The 19,735-nt window shown below is 39.1% G+C and overlaps 1 protein-coding gene across 1 annotated transcript; it reads right to left on the reverse strand.

The window, feature by feature from the left end:
• Positions 1-2,864: 2,864 nt before the first annotated feature.
• On the reverse strand, positions 2,865-18,795 carry oaz1b (ornithine decarboxylase antizyme 1b). The gene is given in 6 exon segments (XM_061927457.2): positions 2,865-3,248; positions 3,384-3,469; positions 9,897-10,069; positions 10,157-10,243; positions 10,245-10,296; positions 18,458-18,795. Coding segments are annotated over 6 exon segments (654 nt in total). The 5' UTR covers positions 18,583-18,795; the 3' UTR covers positions 2,865-3,117.
• Positions 18,796-19,735: the final 940 nt, after the last annotated feature.

Consider the following 19,735-nt stretch of genomic DNA (forward strand, 5'->3'; position numbering starts at 1 on the left):
GAACAGTTAGTTATATTTATATGGTAATTATTATTCTGTGACTGTAAATTGTTTGCTTGTTAAATGAATGATAAATGGGTTATACTCATACTTGCCAACCTTGAGACCTCCGATTTCGGGAGGTGGGGGCGTGGTCGGGGGGTGGTTGGGGGCGTGGTTAAGAGGGGAGGAGTATATTGACAGCTAGAATTCACCAAGTCAAGTATTTCATATATATATATATAGATATATATATACATCCTGAAAATATGCAAACAGTGTTTAGATAATTGATACTTCAAAATTGCATAAATAAATATTAAGGAATATAACATAACTTGGCTTCTGAGAGTTTCAAAATGTAATGAATAAAATGCTAAAGTTGTTGATAAACAAGCAATTATTTTAATAATCAAATATGGTCATTTTAAATGAATTATTATGATAATTTAAAATCAATTATTTCAAATATGTTTATTTTAATGTATAATTCTATGGCTGGATGTAATAAGGAGTCACGAAAAAATACAAATAAAAATACAATTAATTTTGATGTTTTTAGCAAAATATAGTAAAAACGTATTTAGTTTTTTTTTTTAAATTAATAAATATATTTATTTTTAGGTAAGATAAACATAATAATACAATTTATCTCTAGTCTGGATGATTTAGTTCTTGTCACCCTGTTGTCCTCCCGTCATAAAAGAAGGCTGTCCTCACTCAGGTCCGCATGGAGCTGGAGGGGGCGTGGCTTCCAGCTCCGGCTGAAAATCGGGAGATTTTCGGGAGAATATTTGTCCCGGGAGGTTTTCGGGAGAGGCGCTGAATTTCGGGAGTCTCCCGGAAAATTCGGGAGGGTTGGCAAGTATGGTTATACTTGTATAGCGCTTTTCTACCTTCAAGGTACTCAAGCGCTTTGACATTATTTCCACATTTACCCATTCACACACACATTGTTGATGCTTTATTTCTGTATTGTGTAGTTAATTATATGCTTTTACTTGTAATTGTATTGAGTTTGTGGACCACAGGAAGACTAGTGGGTTGTTGTGGCAACCAGCTAATGGGTATCCTTAATAAAATCTAAATCAAATCAAACACTAAAATTGTTGTAGGGCGAATCAATGAGGTTTAGAGCCCCCTAGTGGTAAGCAGAGGTGGGTAGTAACGCGCTACATTTACTCCGTTACATCTACTTGAGTAACTTTTGGGATAAATTGTACTTCTAAGAGTAGTTTTAATGCAACATACTTTTACTTTTACTTGAGTATATTCATAGAGAAGAAACGCTACTTTTACTCCGCTACTTTAATCTACATTCAGCTCGCTACTCGCTACTAATTTTTATCGATCTGTTAATGCACGCTTTGTTTGTTTTGGCCTGTCAGACAGACCTCCATAGTGCCTGCATTTCAACAAATACAGTCACTGGTGACGTTCACTCCGTTCCACCAATCAGATGCAGTCACTGGTGACGTTGGACCAATCAAACAGAGCCAGGGGTCACATGACCTGACTTAAACAAGTTGAAAAACTTATTGGGGTGTTACCATTTAGTGGTCAATTGTACGGAATATGTACTGTACTGTGCAATCTACTAATAAAAGTTCCAATCAATCAATCAAAAGTGTGAAGGAAAAAAGACCCTTTTTTTTCAACCGTACATCCCGTCAAAAGCCTAAAGACTGACTGCACAGTTCCTGTCTTCACAATAAAGGTGCCGCTACATCGCGCCTGCGCTTTCAAAATAAGAGTCTCCGAAAGCCAGCGCAAACAAGCTAGCAAGCCACGGAGTTTGCCGCCAATGTATTTCTTGTAAAGTGTATAAAAACGAATATGGAAGCTGGACAAATAAGATGCCAAATACCAACCACTTTCATGTGGTATTAGACAGAAAGGAGGAACTTTTTTTCTCCTCCATTTGAAAACGTGGATCTTATCATCACTACTGTCTGATTACAATCAATGCAAGTCATCAGAATCAGGTAATACACCAACTTATATTCTTGTCTTCATGAAAGAAAGGAATCTATGTGTTAAACATGCTTGTATATTCATTAAAACACATTTAACATGTAAACAAAAACGGCAAAATAAATATAAATTATATACTGTATATATCAATGTATGTATATTATATGTGTGTGTGTGTATGTATATATATATATATATGTGTGTGTGTGTGTATATATATATATGTGTGTGTGTATATATATATATTTATATATATATGTATATGTATATGTGTGTATATATATATATATATATGTGTGTGTATGTTACTCATCAGTTACTCAGTACTTGAGTAGTTTTTTCACAACATACTTTTTACTTTTACTCAAGTAAATATTTGGGTGACTACTCCTTACTTTTACTTGAGTAATAAATCTCTAAAGTAACAGTACTCTTACTTGAGTACAATTTCTGGCTACTCTACCCACCTCTGGTGGTAAGAAGGTGAAACGTCCAAAAAGTAGATTGTAGTTTCGATATTCCAATTTGTAAATAAAATGTAGGTTTTACTGACATTTGCATCTTCAGATCATTATGTAACATAACTCTTTTATAACCATAAACACAGCACAAACAAGCTTTTTTGGGGATTGTTTATTAACACAGAAGCATAATAATAAGTACCACTATGTAGGTGAACATCAAACCTAGCATGAAACGATGAGGAATGCAAAATAACTCCAATCTTTTAATATACTGTATCCTTCCTGACTTTCAAAAGCAAAATAATAAAACAATCAGATATACATGGTAAAAAGAAGCATAAGCACTTTGGATAATTTACCTTTTCCTGATCACATGACACCATCAGTCGCTCTCTATTAATAAGTACCAAGGTATGGGGCTGCTCATACTTCCCACTCAGGTTAGTGCTACACAATAAAAGTGGTCCCCCTGAAATGTGTTTGCAAAAAGAAAGCTGCGGTACCCGAGTGTAAAAACCTGATGACAGTTTCTTGTACATTCAAACAAACCATGTCCGCTGAAGCAAAAGCTACACTTGAACCTACGACAACCTCTCCCTTTTTACGCCCACACTAAATGAGATGGGTGCACTAAATGGTGATGAGAACACACACACACACACACAGGGAGGAAGAAAAAGGGGGGGTAAGGGAGATGGGGTTACTCTTCATCAGAAGAGTCCCTGTCAAAATTGTAGGCCATGAAAAGAACATCAGGTCGAGGCGGGACAAGGGGATGGCCCGGTTTCACGATCTCAAAGCCCAGGAAACTGAATGTTCGCACCAACTGGGCTGTAACAACACAACAATGGCACGTAAAGTTACCCCCTGTTTAAAGTGTGTGTGTGTGTGTGTGTGTGTGTGTGTGTGTGTGTGTGTGTGTGTGTGTGTGTGTGCGTGTGTGTGTGTGTGTGTGTGCATGCGTACCGCGATCATCCCTGTTCTTGTAAAAGCAGACAAACACGCCAACAACTTTCAGATGTTCCTCAGCATATTCCAGCAGCGCCGCAAAGCTGCACACAAACACAACACAGCATGTTTGTTGTTGTAACAGTCAAACTTCATTAACATGTTCCATTGAAACAATGCAGTGTGGGACCAGCACCACGTACGCAGAAAGGCATCTTATGGATTCTAGCACAATGCGACCGCTGAAGGCAAAATACTTGGTCATAACTTTCAAAATGTTATTTACCCTTTAAATTTTTTAAAAGGTTTTCTAAAAAAAACTTGACTCATTAGGGTTATTTGCCATTCATTATTTAGTTTTTTCTTACGTTGTTTTAAAGGAGTCATGTCAATTATTTTTTGTCATAAATTGTCATTCTTCTCTTGTTATTTTCATGGATACTTTTTTTTCTTTCTCATGTTATTTTTAAAAATATTTTTTTCTCATGTTCTCATTTTTTGTTTTTCCTCATCTTATTCCTAAATACTGTTTCATATTCATATTCGGAGATCTTGCCAAGTGGAGGAGTTCAAGTACCTCGGAGTCTTGTTCACGAGTGGGGGAAGAGTGGATCGTGAGATCGACAGGCGGATCGGTGCGGCGTCTTCAGTAATGCGGACGCTGTATCGATCCGTTGTGGTGAAGGAGCTGAGCCGGAAGGCAAAGCTCTCGATTTACCGGTCGATCTACGTTCCCATCCTCACCTATGGTCATGAGCTTTGGGTCATGACCGAAAGGACAAGATCACGGGTACAAGCGGCCGAAATGAGTTTCCTCCGCCGAGTGGCGGGGCTCTCCCTTAGAGATAGGGTGAGAAGCTCTGCCATCCGGGGGGAGCTCAAAGTACCGTATTTTCCGCACTATAAGGCGCACCTAAAAACCACAAATTTTCTCAAAAGCTGACAGTGCGCCTTATAACCCGGTGCGCTTTATATATGGATAAATATTAAGATTCATTTTCATAAAGTTTAGGTCTCGCAACTATGGTAAACAGCCGCCATCTTTTTTCCCCGTAGAAGAAGCGCGCGGTGCATGCTGGGATATGTGACGTTTCATTTCCATTTGTGTGTTTATGTAAAGACCCCAAAATGGCTCCTATTAAGTGTGTTGTCTGTCTAATTATAAATAATGCAGACGAGGCGTGTTAACTGAGTTCTCAACGTTTACTCACAGCGTGCTAACTGCCAGCATACAACGCTTCTCAGGGCTACCGCGCATGCTCGTAACTATCGTTGCATGCTGGGTAGTGTAGTTGTTATATTTGCTAGCTCATGATTGTAGTCAGCTGGAGGCGTGTCTTAATGAAATTAAACAATGGATGTCCGCTAACTTCTTGCAACTCAACACTAAGAAAACGGAAATGCTGATTATCGGTCCTGCTAAACACCGACATTTATTTGATAATACCACCTTAACATTTGACAACCAAACAATTACACAAGGCGACTCAGTAAAGAATCTGGGTATTATCTTCGACCCAACTCTCTCCTTTGAGTCACACATTAAGAGTGTTACTAAAACGGCCTTCTTTCATCTCCGTAATATCGCTAAAATTCGTTCCATTTTGTCCACTAGCGACGCTGAGATCATTATTCATGCGTTCGTTACGTCTCGTCTCGATTACTGTAACGTATTATTTTCGGGTCTCCCCATGTCTAGCATTAAAAGATTACAGTTGGTACAAAATGCGGCTGCTAGACTTTTGACAAGAACAAGAAAGTTTGATCATATTACGCCTATACTGGCTCACCTGCACTGGCTTCCTGTGCACTTAAGATGCGACTTTAAGGTTTTACTACTTACGTATAAAATACTACACGGTCTAGCTCCGTCCTATCTTACCGATTGTATTGTACCATATGTCCCGGCAAGAAATCTGCGTTCAAAGAACTCCGGCTTATTAGTGATTCCCAGAGCCCAAAAAAAGTCTGCGGGCTGTAGAGCGTTTTCTATTCGGGCTCCAGCACTATGGAATGCCCTCCCGGTAACAGTTAGAGATGCTACCTCAGTAGAAACATTTAAGTCCCATCTCAAAACTCATTTGTATACTCTAGCCTTTGAATAGCCCCCCTTTTTTAGACCAGTTGATCTGCCGTTTCTTTTCTTTTCTCCTCTGTTCCCCCCTATCCCTTGTGGAAGGGGAGACACACAGATCCGGTGGCCATGGATGGGGTGCTGGCTGTCCGGGGTCGGGACCCGGGGTGAACCGCTCGCCTGTATATCGGTTGGGAACATCTCTGCGCTGCTGACCCGTCTCCGCTCGGGATGGTTTCCTGCTGACCCCACTGTGGACTGGACTCTTACTGTTATGCTGGATCCACTATGGACTGGACTCTCACAATATTATGTCAGACCCACTCGACATCCATTGCATTCGGTCTCCCTAGAGGGGGGGGGTTACCCACATATGCGGTCCTCTCCAAGGTTTCTCATAGTCATTCACATCGACGTCCCACTGGGGTGAGTTTTTCCTTGCCCTTATGTGGGCTATACCGAGGATGTCGTTGTGGCTTGTGCAGCCCTTTGAGACACTTGTGATTTAGGGCTATATAAATAAACATTGATTGATTGATTGATAACAGCACATTGAGAGACACGCTTACGCGCTTAATTCAATACTCGCCGTCATTCCGGGTGGATTGACAAAAGACCTCCAGCCGCTAGATATTGGTGTCAACAGGGCATTCGAAGCTAGACTGCTAACTGCGTGGGAACAATGGATGACAGAAGGCGAACACACCTTCACTAAGATGAGGAGGCAGCGCCAGACGACGCCAACATCTGCCAGTGGATCGTAAATTTGCCCAACTTTTCACTTCGGACACCGAAGACGAAGGATTTACGAATGAAGAATAACTTCAGAAAGTGAGCGCTATGTTTATTTTGTGTGTTGTGACATTAACGTTCGAGCAACATTATGTTGCTATTGCTCTGCACTATTTTGAATTTTACTATGTTTGTGATTGCACATTTGCGTACATTTTGGGAGTGAACAGAGTTGTTAGAACGCTGGTTTTTAATATATTATTAAAGTTTGACTGACCTATCTGACTGTTTTTTTGACATTCCCTTTAGCGCAGCGTAGGCGCGGCTTATAGTCCGGGGCGGCTTATTGGTGGACAAAGTTATGAAATATGCCATTCATTGAAGGTGCGGCTAATAATCCGGTGCGCCTTATAGTGCGGAAAATACGGTAAAGCCGCTGCTCCTCCACATCGAGAGGAGCCAGATGAGGTGGTTCGGGCATCTGGTCAGGATGCCACCCGAACGCCTCCCTAGGAAGGTGTTTCGGGCACGTCCGACCGGTAGGAGGCCACGGGGAAGACCCAGGACACGTTGGGAAGACTATCTCTCCCGGCTGGCCTGGGAACGCCTCGGGATCCCCCGGGAGGAGCTGGACGAAGTGGCTGGGGAGAGGGAAGTCTGGGCTTCCCTGCTTAAGCTGCTGCCCCCGCGACCCGACCTTGGATAAGCGGAAGAAGATGGATGGATGGATGTTTCATATTCTCATGAACATATATTCTATTATTCTCAAAATATATTTTCAGAAAATATTTTTCTTGTGTTATTTTCATAAATTACGTTTTTTTCTTGTCACTTACTCATCTGTTTTTTTCATGTTAATCTCAAATTATTTTTTCTCATGTTATTTTATTCTCAAAAATATGTTTTACACTAATTGTATTCTCATAAAAATATTTGTTTTTTTTGGTCATGTTTTTGTCATAAATTACTCATTTCCCCCATGGTGACTATTTCCTCATAATGTTCCTGACTTTCTGGTGGGCATTATGCTTATATCTTTGCAATATTACAACTTTTTTCTTTTATTTTTTTATAAATTTTGTAGTAGTTCCCGCATATTCGGAGATTTCTTCTCTGCTTTACATTGTGAATATTTCTTAACTAATCTATTATGGCAGTGATTTTTAAACTGTGGTACAATGTACAACTATTGGTAGGTTGTATCCATCTACTGGTACGCCAAATAAGTCTGTGAATATGTCCTATATATAGAGTATCATTTTTAATGTTTATGCTTTGTGTGTAAAAACAGTAGCCAAAATATTGAATATACTTTTTAAATAAAACCTCTGTCTTGTTTTTAATAACTACTTGGGCCTATTATACTACTGTATTTCGATGTTGGTCATTATGGTGGTGGTACTTAAGAGAGCCAAGTGTTTTCTGAGGTGGTCATTGGTGAAAAACTTTTGAGCACCACTGTATTAAAGGTACCAAAAAGTGGTTTGATTGCATTATCCGCAGAAGAAGAAAAAAGTACTGCACTGTGAATCCAGCAGAGGGTGCGGTCTCACGTCAATCCATTTAACTTTTTACAGCAGGAAGATTCTTTGACAGATGGGAAGTACATGACTACCGTATTTTTCGGACTATAAGTCGCAGTTTTTTTCATAGTTTGCCCGGGCGTGCGACTTATACTCAGGGGCGACGTATGTGTGAAATTATAAACACATTACGGTAAAATATCAAATAATATTATTTAGCTCATTCACGTAAGAGACTAGACGTATAAGATTTCATGGGATTTAGCGATTAAAAGTGACAGATTGTTTGGTAAACGTATAGCATGTTCTATATGTTATAGTTATTTGAATGACTCTTACCATAATATGTTACGTTAACATACCAGTTGGTTATTTATGCCTCATATAACGTGCACTTATTCAGCCTGTTGTTCACTATTCTTTATTTTAAATTGCCTTTCAAATGTCTATTCTTGGTGTTGGCTTTTATCAAACAAAATTCCCCCAAAAAATGCGACTGATACTCCAGTGCGACTTATATATGTTTTTTTTTCCTTCTTTATTATGCATTTTCGGCTGGTGCGACTTATACTCCGAAAAAGGCGGTATATTTATTAGTGCTGTGAATCTTTGGGTACCGCACGATTGGATTCAATTCTTGATTCAAAATTAATACTTTTTTAATAACATTGGATGCCAGTTCTATGATTAACTAAATTCCTCCATAAAATAGATACAAACTTTGATCACTTTCTATTTTAATTAAAAGAAAACAGTTTTTGGTCAATAAAATGCTTCCCTAACATTTATTTAAATCAAATACAAATAAGGCAACAAAAGAAGTATCTTCTAACTAGGGCTGCAACAACTAATCGATTAAAATCGATTATAAAAATAGTTGGCAATTAATTTAGTCATCGATTCGTTGGATCTATGCTATGCACAGAGGCATTTTATTTATTTTTATTTTTTATAAACCTTTATTTGTAAACTGCAACATGTACAAACAGCTGAGAAACAATAATCAAAGTAAGTATGGTGCCAGTATGCTGTTTTTTTTCCAATAAAATACTGGAAATGATAGAAATGTAGTTTGTCTCTTTTATCCGATTATTAATCGACAGATTAATCGATGATCAAATTAATCGTTAGTTGCAGCCCTACTTTTAACATTTCTCTAAAGTAAATCTACATCAACAATAAGATTTGCCTGAATGGCTGGACAGGACAGATTGCAAAAAAATATATATACCGCATATTACCAAATAAACGCCCTTGGGCAAATAAACGCCCATGTCCTAATAGCCGCCCGGGGTCTGACCCCATTTTGTGAATTAACCACCTCTTCCTAATAACCGCCTATGTCCAAATAGCCGCCCATGGGCTGTTATTTGCATAATTTAGATTAAAATGCAGTATTATTGTTTTGATGGTTTTATAGAGTACTTGGTACCATAATTTTATTTTTCCTGTATGCTGCTTTATTTAAAACTTGAGTACTGTAGCCTTTATTTTATTTAAGTGACAGTATTATTGTTCTGTTTTAATGGTGGGTTTTATACTTGAGTACTTGGTACCATAATTTTATTTTTCCCGGTAGGCTGCTTTATTTCAAAAGTTTATTTATTTTTAGTATTGGTATTCTATGTGACAATTGTTGCACTACTGCCATGTAAAGGCCTTGTTGAACTCGTCTTTTGATAGCCTCTTATTTTTTTGTTTGTATGTTTACAATAGCTTTTACATTTAAAGTTTTTTGTACGAAAAAAAAAAATACTGGACAGTAACCATTGTAACCAAATAATGGCCTGGTGCAGGCTGGTGCAAAAATAAATAAAAGCCTTGTGCAAATAACCGCCTGCTTCTTTTAAACGCCTGTCTCCAAAATCGATTGTGAAATAAACGCCCGGGCTACTATTTGGTAATATACGGTATATATTTATTATTTTCTTTTGAATCCATTAAGAATCGTTACAAATTAGAATAGCTATTAATCAGGAAATATACATATTTTTTGACACCTCGGGTATTTATACTGTAATTGTTTGTGTGTGTTTCAGAAATGTGAGAGGCATATATTATTGTAGGGCACACACTATCAAAAATAGGCATTTAGGGGCTTTATAACCTTTGCTTGATTGACCAAAAATGATTTTTACACTTGAGTGAGCTGTGTTTTCTCTATCCCGAATCAGAAGTGGAAAAATAAAAGGTGGCGCTCACCTCTCCTTGCTGCCTTCAGGAAGTGGGTCAAGGGGGATCTCCACAAAGAGTGCACTGCTGCTCAGGACAGCATCCCACTCAACTGTCTTGCTGACGGTGGGGCGACTTTGGAAGTGGAGTATCCCGGGGCGACCGTTACCCGCCGGCTCCTCACTAACGGTCAACTTCTGGTCCTGGGTGAGCAACAACAACAACAACAACAACAAAAAATCAGATGGGAAAACTGACACCGCGGGAACTTTTGGGGAGTTGCGCCTTACTGAGTAGAGCAACCGAGCTGAAGGAGCGTGATCCCGTGTGCCATTCCCTCGCCCACCTGGGATCTTCAGGGGTGGGAGAGGGGCATCAGGAACACCACAGAGGCCCCGGGCCGCGGGTACTACTACAGTGCATGGATAGACTAAGGGAAGAACGCGGGTTAGTTAGCACTGGAACTCACTCGGTCGAAGCTTGTTAATTAAACGTGGTCAATGTGCTGCCACCAGCAGGGGGGGCTGTTGGATTTGGTGTCTTAGGAACATACAGGAAGTTGACATCTACACTCTAAAATCTCTCTTCTGGACAGCATTAGTCTGCTTGAGACAACATGGAAACGGGGGTTCAGAATATTATATATGCACATGGCAGGGCAAACGAGCTTGAGACTAGCAATTAGAGATGTCCGATAAATGCTTTAAAATGTGATATCGGAAATTATCGGTATCGGTTTCAAAAAGTAAAATTCACGACTTTTTAAAACGCCGCAGTGTACACGGACGTAGGGAGAAGTACAGAGCGCCAATAAACCTTAAAGGCACTGCCTTTGCGTGCCGGCCCAGTCACATATCTACGGCTTTTCACACACACAAGTGAATGCAAGGCATGTTTGGTCAACAGCCATACAGGTCACACTGAGGGTGGCCGTATAAACAACTTTAACACTGTTACAAATATGCGCCACACTGTGAACCCACACCAAACAAGAATGACAAACACATTTCGGTAGAACATCCGCACAATAACACAACAGAACAAATACCCAGAACCCCTTGCAGCACTAACTCTTCCGGGACGCTACACTATACCTCCCCCCCGTTACCCTCTTTCCATAACTTGAGTTGATTTATTTTGGAAAACCTTGTTACATTGTTTAATGCATCCAGCGGGGCATCACAACAAAATTAGGCATAATAATGTGTTAATTCCACGACTGTATGTATCGGTATCGGTTGATATCGTAATCGGTAAGAGTTGGGCAATATCGGAATATCGGATATGGCCAAAAAAGCCATTATCGGAGATCTCTACTAGCAATAAATCAAATGGACGTCGCGTTAATGCGTGAAGAGTGTAAGCTAAAAATGCGGCTTTGTTCCAAGCGTTCTAATCGAGAAATATGAAAAAGCTCCTATTAAAGTCCTGAAAAAAGTGGTTCACAAAAGGAATATTCAAGTCAGGTAAATTACTAAAGTGCACGGAGGGAAATGGTCCTCTTACGAGTCGCTTTCATCTTGTGGAGTACTCGGAATATGTGCGTGTCTGCAGCGATCACTTTGTAAAAGGTTTGTTTGAACATTAACAACTATCTTTATGAGAACCAACAACAAAAATATGTCACACTGGACCAAAAATCTAAATATTTATTACTAGAGATGTACGATAATGGCTTTTTTGCCGATATGCAATATTCCGACATTGTCCAACTCTTAATTACCGATTCCGATATCAACCGATACCGATATATACAGTCGTGGAATTACCACATTATTATGCCTAATTTTGTTGTGATGCCCCGCTGGATGCATTAAACAATGTAACAAGGTTTTCCAAAATAAATCAACTCAAGTTATGGGAAAAAAAATGCCAACATGGCACTGCCATATTTATTATTGAAGTCACAAAGTGCATTATTTTTTTTAACATGCCCCAAAACAGCAGCTTGGAATTTGGGACATGCTCTCCCTGAGAGAGCATGAGAAGGTTGAGTGTGGAGTGTGTTAGGGAACGCATACACACAAAGTACTTACAAGCAGACACGGTGTGTAGACAGGAAAGGGAGAATGGACGCAATTGGCTTAAAAACTAAAGATAAAGGTGAAGTTATAACACTGGAACGCCCTCAGGAAAAGGTGCTTTAAAACATGGCGAGCGAGCTATCAGCTTACGTCCATCCGCAGTCTGCAGTGTTTGAGCTACTTCTAAATTACTTATCCTTGTCTCCATGGCGACAAAGTAGGTTTGTCACAAGTATCATCCCTGCAGGACGTGGAATAGCTAAACATGCTTCGATACAATAGCTCACCAGCGTCACCGCTAAAAAAAAAGCAAGTGCTCACCAATGTTAACAAACGCCTTGGGTGGATCTATACCTAACATCCACTGTAATCATACCTAGTACAAGAGCGTATCTAGTCGATACTACAATGATTACATTGATATTTTTGATCGTCACAAAACCTTTTTTTCAAAATTGATATTGTTTATAAACTCAGAAAATACGTGCCTGGACACACGCCTTTATTTGTTTACTTACTACTAAAAGACATGTTGTCTAGTATGTTCACTATTTTATTTAAGGACAAAATTGTTCTTTGATTGCTATAAGAAACATATGTTTAATGTACCCTAAGATTTGTTGTTAAATTAAAGCCAATTATGCAATTGTTTGTGGTGCCCTTCATTTAGAAAAGTATCAAAAAATGTTGTGCCGGTACCAAAATATTGGTATCGGGACAACCCTACTCGGAACTTTAACATGACGTTACCGTAAATTCCGGACAATAAGCCGCTACTTGTTTCCTACGCTTCGAACCATGCGGCTTATAAAACGGTGCGGCTAAATTATCAAACATTTTTCCGCTGATGGCCAGGATGCAAATAGTTTTCAAAAAACAAGCAAATCTGACAAAAGGTGTGTTCTTGTTTGTGCACCATCTTTTAGACGAGTTTGCTTACTGCAGGTTCTGCAGGGTAAACGTCTACAGTACTTTGTTCTGTTTAGTGCTTTTAAGCAGAAGTACAAGTGCCGGTCCGTTTTCTCGTCGTTCAGTGTTTCTGTTCGAAGGGATTCTTAATTCATCACTCCGTGCAACGTTTGTGTAAGTTTTACAATATAACAAAAAAATATTTATACTTACTAAACCTTCCCATTTGTGATGTCTGTAGGAATGTTTTCATGCAAACTTGCTGGTTCTATCATAACGTAAACAAGGTAGCATTGTTAGCATTAGATAATATGCTAACATGTTACGAATGTCTGTGTTAGTATTATTAACTTACAATGGCATTATTTTTGTATTGTTTAAGTTTCACAAATTCCTCAGTAAATTTACCAAAACGTCACCAATGAGTTAGTCTGTTTAGCTGATTGGAACGCCGGCTTCCGCAGCCAGTGCGTCCATGATGATGACTTCTGTTTTGTTTGATCATCCATTTTACTGCCATGTTAGAGACATCATTTGGAAAGCATTAAGATATGTGAATAAAAATGTACAAAATCATTCTGTGTGAATAACTAATTTCACAATGTATATATCTGTGGCTTTTAGTCTGGTGCAGCATATAGAAAAATACTTTTTCCTTCAAAAATGTTATGGATGCTGCTTAGAGGTGGGAATCTTTGGGCATCTCACTTATTGTACGTATGCATATTAATGCAGTTTTAAATTTATTTTTGTTTCACTAAATAAGCGTTTAAAACTTGCAACTTTTAAAAACAGTGTTTTTGTAAAAAACGTTAAATAATTCCAATCACACTTATCAAATTCATGGAAATGTGTGCAAAACTGGAACATGAGTGCCTTATAATAAAGGAGCTGGTCGGATCGCACGGCAAGGTGGCTCGCTGCAGTCAGCAAAATTTAGAACTGTCTGCATTACTTTATTTACAATAGATAAATTAATCATCAAATAACGTCTACTAACCGATCCATCTAAAAATCAATTACTTCCCCCACCTCTAGTGCTGCTTATATACCTGTGCGCTCGAAAATCTGCAATATACGGAAGTTTATTTCCACAACCAGAGGTCTTTGTAGTTCTATTTAGGCAAAGGAATTATAAGATACCTTAAAAGAACACAAACTAATGCAATCGCTTGTCCTTTGTTTGCAATAAATCTCTTGCAGACTCAACAGCATACTGAATCTTGATATTGCTAAATATCATTGGAAAACAAACATTGCTGAACCATTAAAAAAATTGCAATAATGATTTGTAGATGACAGTAAAATATGCAGTTTCCCACACATTCATTTATTTGTGGCGGCCCGCCACGAAAGAATTACGTCCGCCACAAATGGATTTTTCGGCTTTTGACTCGCTCGACCGCTCATAAAAGCAATGGGACTGTCTGTGAATGTTGCTTGTAGTTACAACTCCGGTGCAGTAGGTGGCGGTAGCCTACTATGCATTGTAACTCCGCCAATAGCACTTAATTCACCTGGTGGGCCAGAAGAAGAAGAAAAAGAGGGACGGACGGGATAAAAATACTCGCCGGCTACTTTTCATAATGATGGCGCTTCCTACGTTTCTACCTCAAACGTCCAAAAGCTGCTGAAAGCCTTGATAGAGGATGCCATGGGGGAAAAAACTTAAATGGTGCCTTTTGGCGATAGTTAGCAGCTTGGTGGCTCATAGCAGGCTAGCTAACGCTTGCTAGCGTGGTACCATTGCTTCATTTTTACAGGTGTTATAGGTAGATAGGTTATAGCTGCATCGCTCGCGGCTCGTCATATATTTAACGTTAATCCGCGATTTCACCGAACGTTTCACTGACGGTTTCGCCTGACGCTGCTTCATTAACACCGCCGCTGTTTGACTCGTGGGCCGGGCAGACGCACGTAGTAACAGTCACCTGTTTTCATACCGACGAGCTAACGTGTCCAGGCTATAACCCTGTTGTCAATAAACACACATGGACTGAAGCTAAATTGTCCACTGCAGCATGTGAATGCAATGAAAAGAATAAAATCTGAGCCAACCAGCTGTTAAAATGTTGTCCAGGTTAATGTTTTGGCCATTAAAGGCCCTTCATTTCAAGATTTCAACTGTGATCGGGCTTTAAACAGGTGGCTGACCTGTTCAGATGAGTGTAACTGCTTCTGGTCAAATAATGTGAAATAGCATTTAATTTTACATGTACGCAATGCCATTTAAATGTAATTATAGAAACTAATAATAATAATAATAATAATAAATACTGTGTAGTGTTGTAAATAGTCAATGGGAAGAATTTTAGTAAGATATAAGCCATGAGCACTACACAGCCAGAAAAAAACCTAGGCAGGACAAGTAAAAATATTGGGGCAAGTAGATTTGAGAAGTCAAGCAAGTAGAAAAAAACCTTAACGTTGAACCCTGCATGTGTTGAGCTGCTGCCGCTTAAGGTTAGACGGCACTGTACATAGAGCGGTTCTGCTCGTTAGTAATAAATTCTAATGTTGGATGTTCACTCCTTCACACAGATGAGTATAGAAAAATATTTTCAACGGCCGAAAAGGGCTCGACTTGGAGAGGAGGTAGGCCTACAGCAGGAGGAGGAGGAGGAGGTTGACTGACTGTGGCAGGACACCTCTGCCTCTGTTTCACTTCATGTTGCTGGTAAATAATATGGTTGTAGTAGTAGGCTAAAGTTAAATTATTTAGTATTCACTAATTAAAGGGGCAGAGCTTTAAGAAACATTTTAGCTTTTATATTTTATCCATCCATCCGTCCATTTTCTACCGCTTATATATATATTTTTTGTAAGAACCACAATTAATAAATATATTTCAGTGAATCACTAATTGTTCAAATCTGTATATAAATATGTACATAAAATGTTGTAATTATATTCCAACTCCGCGTTCTTCTTGGTCATCGCCGCTGCCGCCGCCACCCCCCAACCACACCACCACAAATAGATGCCTGTCCGTGGGAAACACTGATATGTGTACCAAGAAATCAACTGCGAAAACTAAAGTTATTATTTTTCTTATTAGCATCAATATCACAGCAGTATGGCGCTCATAAAGGTCAAACAAAGAATACTGTCTTTCACGGATTAATTATGGACCTGTACAGATGTAAAGATAAGATGCGCCACCAATATTTTCTCCTTTAAATCCTTGTGAGTGTCCACGGAAATGCAGTCGACTAAGTTGATAATAAATTGTTTAAATCTTTAAAATAAAATATTTTACTTCAGTGTATAAATCCACTCCATCCCATTTCAATATTTTTATGATAGCTTGTATACTTGACTCTACTTGTCTTTTTTTTATTATATAAATATACCCAAATCTGCACTAACCTACTCAGTGGCCTAGTGGTTAGAGTGTCCGCCCTGAGATCGGTAGGTTGTGAGTTCAAACCCTGGCCGAGTCATACCAAAGACTATGAAAATGGGACCCATTACCTCCCTGCTTGGCACTCAGCATCAAGGGTCTGCTGCCCACTGCTCCCCTCACCACCCAGGGGGTGAACAAGGGGATGGGTCAAAAGCAGAGGACAAATTTCACCACACCTAGTGTGTGAGACAATCATTGGTACTTTAACTTTTAACAACACTAGCCTAATGGGACTCTCACCCTCCACCTGAAACGCAACACAGCAATATGCCAAACATTAGGTAAAAGACTATTACATCACCGTCGTTTAAAATAATGCATCACAAAATTCACTCAGTTATAACGCTAAATTAAAAAAAATGGTACTTTGAGGTTTGAGAAACATTGCATTAAAACAGCTGTATTTCTGAATAATAGAAACATTGTGTTGAAACAATTGCAATGCTCGATTATAACAGGGTTTACAGAGAAACGTTTAAAACCGGTTATAATGCCTTAATTATAAGTGTTTATTGAGAAACATTGTGTTGAAAGTAGAAATAGCCGATAAATGCTTTAAAATGTAATATCGGAAATTATCGGTATCGGTTTCAAAAAGTAAAATGTATTACTTTTTAGAACGCCGCTGTGTACACGGACGTAGGGAGAAGTACCGAGCGCCAATAAACCTTAAAGGCACTGCCTTTGCGCGCCGGCCCAATCACATAATATCTACGGCTTTTCACACACACAAGTGAATGCAAGTCCTACTTGGTCAACAGCCATACAGGTCACACTGAGGGTGGCCATATAAACAACTTTAACACTGTTACAAATATGCGCCACACTGTGAACCCACACCAAACAAGAATGACAAACACATTTCGGGAGAGCATCCGCACCGTAACACAACAGAACAAATACCCAGAACCCCTTGCAGCACTAACTCTTCCGGGACGCTGCAATATACACCCCCCGCTACCCCTTAAAAACCCCGCCCACCTCAACCTCCTCATGCTCTCTCAGGGAGAGCATGTCCCAAATTCCAAGCTGCTGTTTTGAGGCATGTTAAAAAAAATAATGCACTTTGTGACTTCAATAATAAATATGGCAGTGCCATGTTGACATTTTTTTTCTCCATAACTTGAGTTGATTTATTTTGGAAAAACCTTGTTACATTGTTTAATGCGTCACAACAAAATTAGGCATAATAATGTGTTAATTCCACGACTGTATATATCGGTATCAGTTGATATCGGAATTGGTAATTAAAGAGTTGGACAATATCGGCAAAAAAGCCATTTTTGGACATCTCTAGTTATAATACTGGATAAAGGTGTACATTGAGCATATGTTGAGTAACGCAGCACAATAATAGTGTGGTGAGACGCAACCTCACCACACACAAACCCATTCATTGGAATATTTGTATTAAAAATGACTATTTAACTCGTAGTTTAAAGCGATATTACAATATACATACAGCACGCTCCTGCACTCCGTGGGCTTTTCTATAAGTGTCCCATTGTTTTTTTTAGTTTTCCTAGCATCCATGCCAGCTTTTGGAGTTTATACTGAGGCTACAAAAGAGCTGCAGCGGCGGCGGCGTGAGCGCGCATGGCTGCGTCACTAGGCACAGTGACGACGTGATGACGTCACACCACTCTTGTCTTGTTACGTGGTCGTCAACCCTGACACCAGCGTGTCAGCTCACGAGACCAACGTGGGCCTGAAACGTGGGCTTACCTGGGAAAATCACTAAGGCTTTTTTTAAATTTGTTAGACAATACTTTAGAATGATGACCAGGTTTGGTTATTATGACGATTTGATGGTACAACAACAAAAAAACAGATGGTTGTTACATATGTTAACAGCGTGACGCAGTATTATTTATTTAGTACTTAAGTCAGTTTAAAAAAGGCCACTGACAAAATACAGTGAGTCATTCTAAAAAAAAAAAAGGTTAATATTATGCGTTATTTCTAAAAGTAGCGCTGATTGTTCCGCTAACTACCCGATGACGCAAGCTAGCTCACTAGCATAACGTTAAGCAACCGTCGCTAACGTCAAGTTTAACCGCCAGTATTTATGTGAATAAACAACGCACCTCTTAACATTAACGTTTTAATTATACTTCCACTTTACGTGATTTCGAAACGTCGACTTAATAAATTGTACACAAAAACATGCATTTTATTTCACTTCCGCTTTATCAAGCCCGCCCCTCCCCCACACACAGTTAGCGTTAACCGGTTTTCTTTTTTTTACTTACTTCCCAATCATGTCACAAATACCGCTACTCAAATCCGCCATGGTCGTAAGAGTGTGTTGTTTTCCTTCCTTTTCGCGAGCAAAGCAATGACTGTTTAGGATCCGCTGGAGGTTGGATTTTACCATCCGGCCTCGGAAAGAGACACGACCGTCCGACTGCTCTCTTTGCTATGTTCTCAGTTGAGCCAGGGGACGTCAAGCGACCCGAGCGAGGGCGTGGTACTTCCGGTGATTTTTCAAAATACAAACATAAAATGCGTATCGCTCGTGGTTTTTTTCGCTCACTCTTTAAACAAAGGCCGGCTTTTGTTATGAAAGCAGCCGTACATTGAGTGTTACTCTCTGTAACTTGATATATTGACAGAAACGTCAAATGCTAAGGATGCTAACACATATGACGACTTCTGCCGTCAAATATCACCACGTATAGTAATAACATTTGGGAATCGACACAAAGATGCACAAAACTTTCAAGTCGATTATGTCTACCATCAGGAAATGTCCCCATTCCATATGATTCACAGATGCTAATAAACGCCTCGCTTCAAGGCATAAGCCAGTTAGCCTACATTTGATGGAAAAGTACTGAGAGCAGATGGGAAAAAAAAAGAAGCTGAGCACAAACGTAAACATTTTTTCACATTTGTATTATTTAAAACCCGCACTTAATAAAATAGTATTTTGATTTCATTCATTATACATACTGGAATCAAAGTTGTTGCAGATAGTATCATTTTTAGCGTGCACTTTATACAATCTGCTTCCAGAAACCAGAAATCGCAATTATAGTGATGCTATTGGCAGATATCATACGCAGTTTATTTGTGTAATAGTCTCATTTTGCGGGGAAAAATAGCTTTTTAGTGTATGTCCAAATATGTTCATTTGATTATGTACTGCTGTGTATTAGACATTGTCTCGGAGTACTGCAATGTTTACCTTTAAACACATTTCTGTTATTTGCATGCGGTCAACTCAAGCTATTAAAAAAGATACCTGCCATACTCGTTTTTACCACAGAGTGACGACAAAAACAGTGTAAACAAACTATATTGGACTTTTACGGCATTATTTTATTTTAATGTTTTTTATGGCAACATTTTAATGAAAATCAACCATTTTTTGCTTGCTTTAAAATCTGCCATATATTTTTTTTAAATCGAAAAACGGCCCTATTTTTGTTTTTTGATTTGCGTTTCAGAATTGGAAATAGAATGAACGGAAAGTACAAGGACCAAATTCAAATAAACCAATCGGGTTTTTATTTTTATTTTTTATT

The sequence above is a fragment of the Nerophis lumbriciformis genome, linkage group LG32, assembly GCF_033978685.3.
Source record: "Nerophis lumbriciformis linkage group LG32, RoL_Nlum_v2.1, whole genome shotgun sequence".
Classification (NCBI taxonomy): Eukaryota; Metazoa; Chordata; class Actinopteri; order Syngnathiformes; family Syngnathidae; genus Nerophis; species Nerophis lumbriciformis.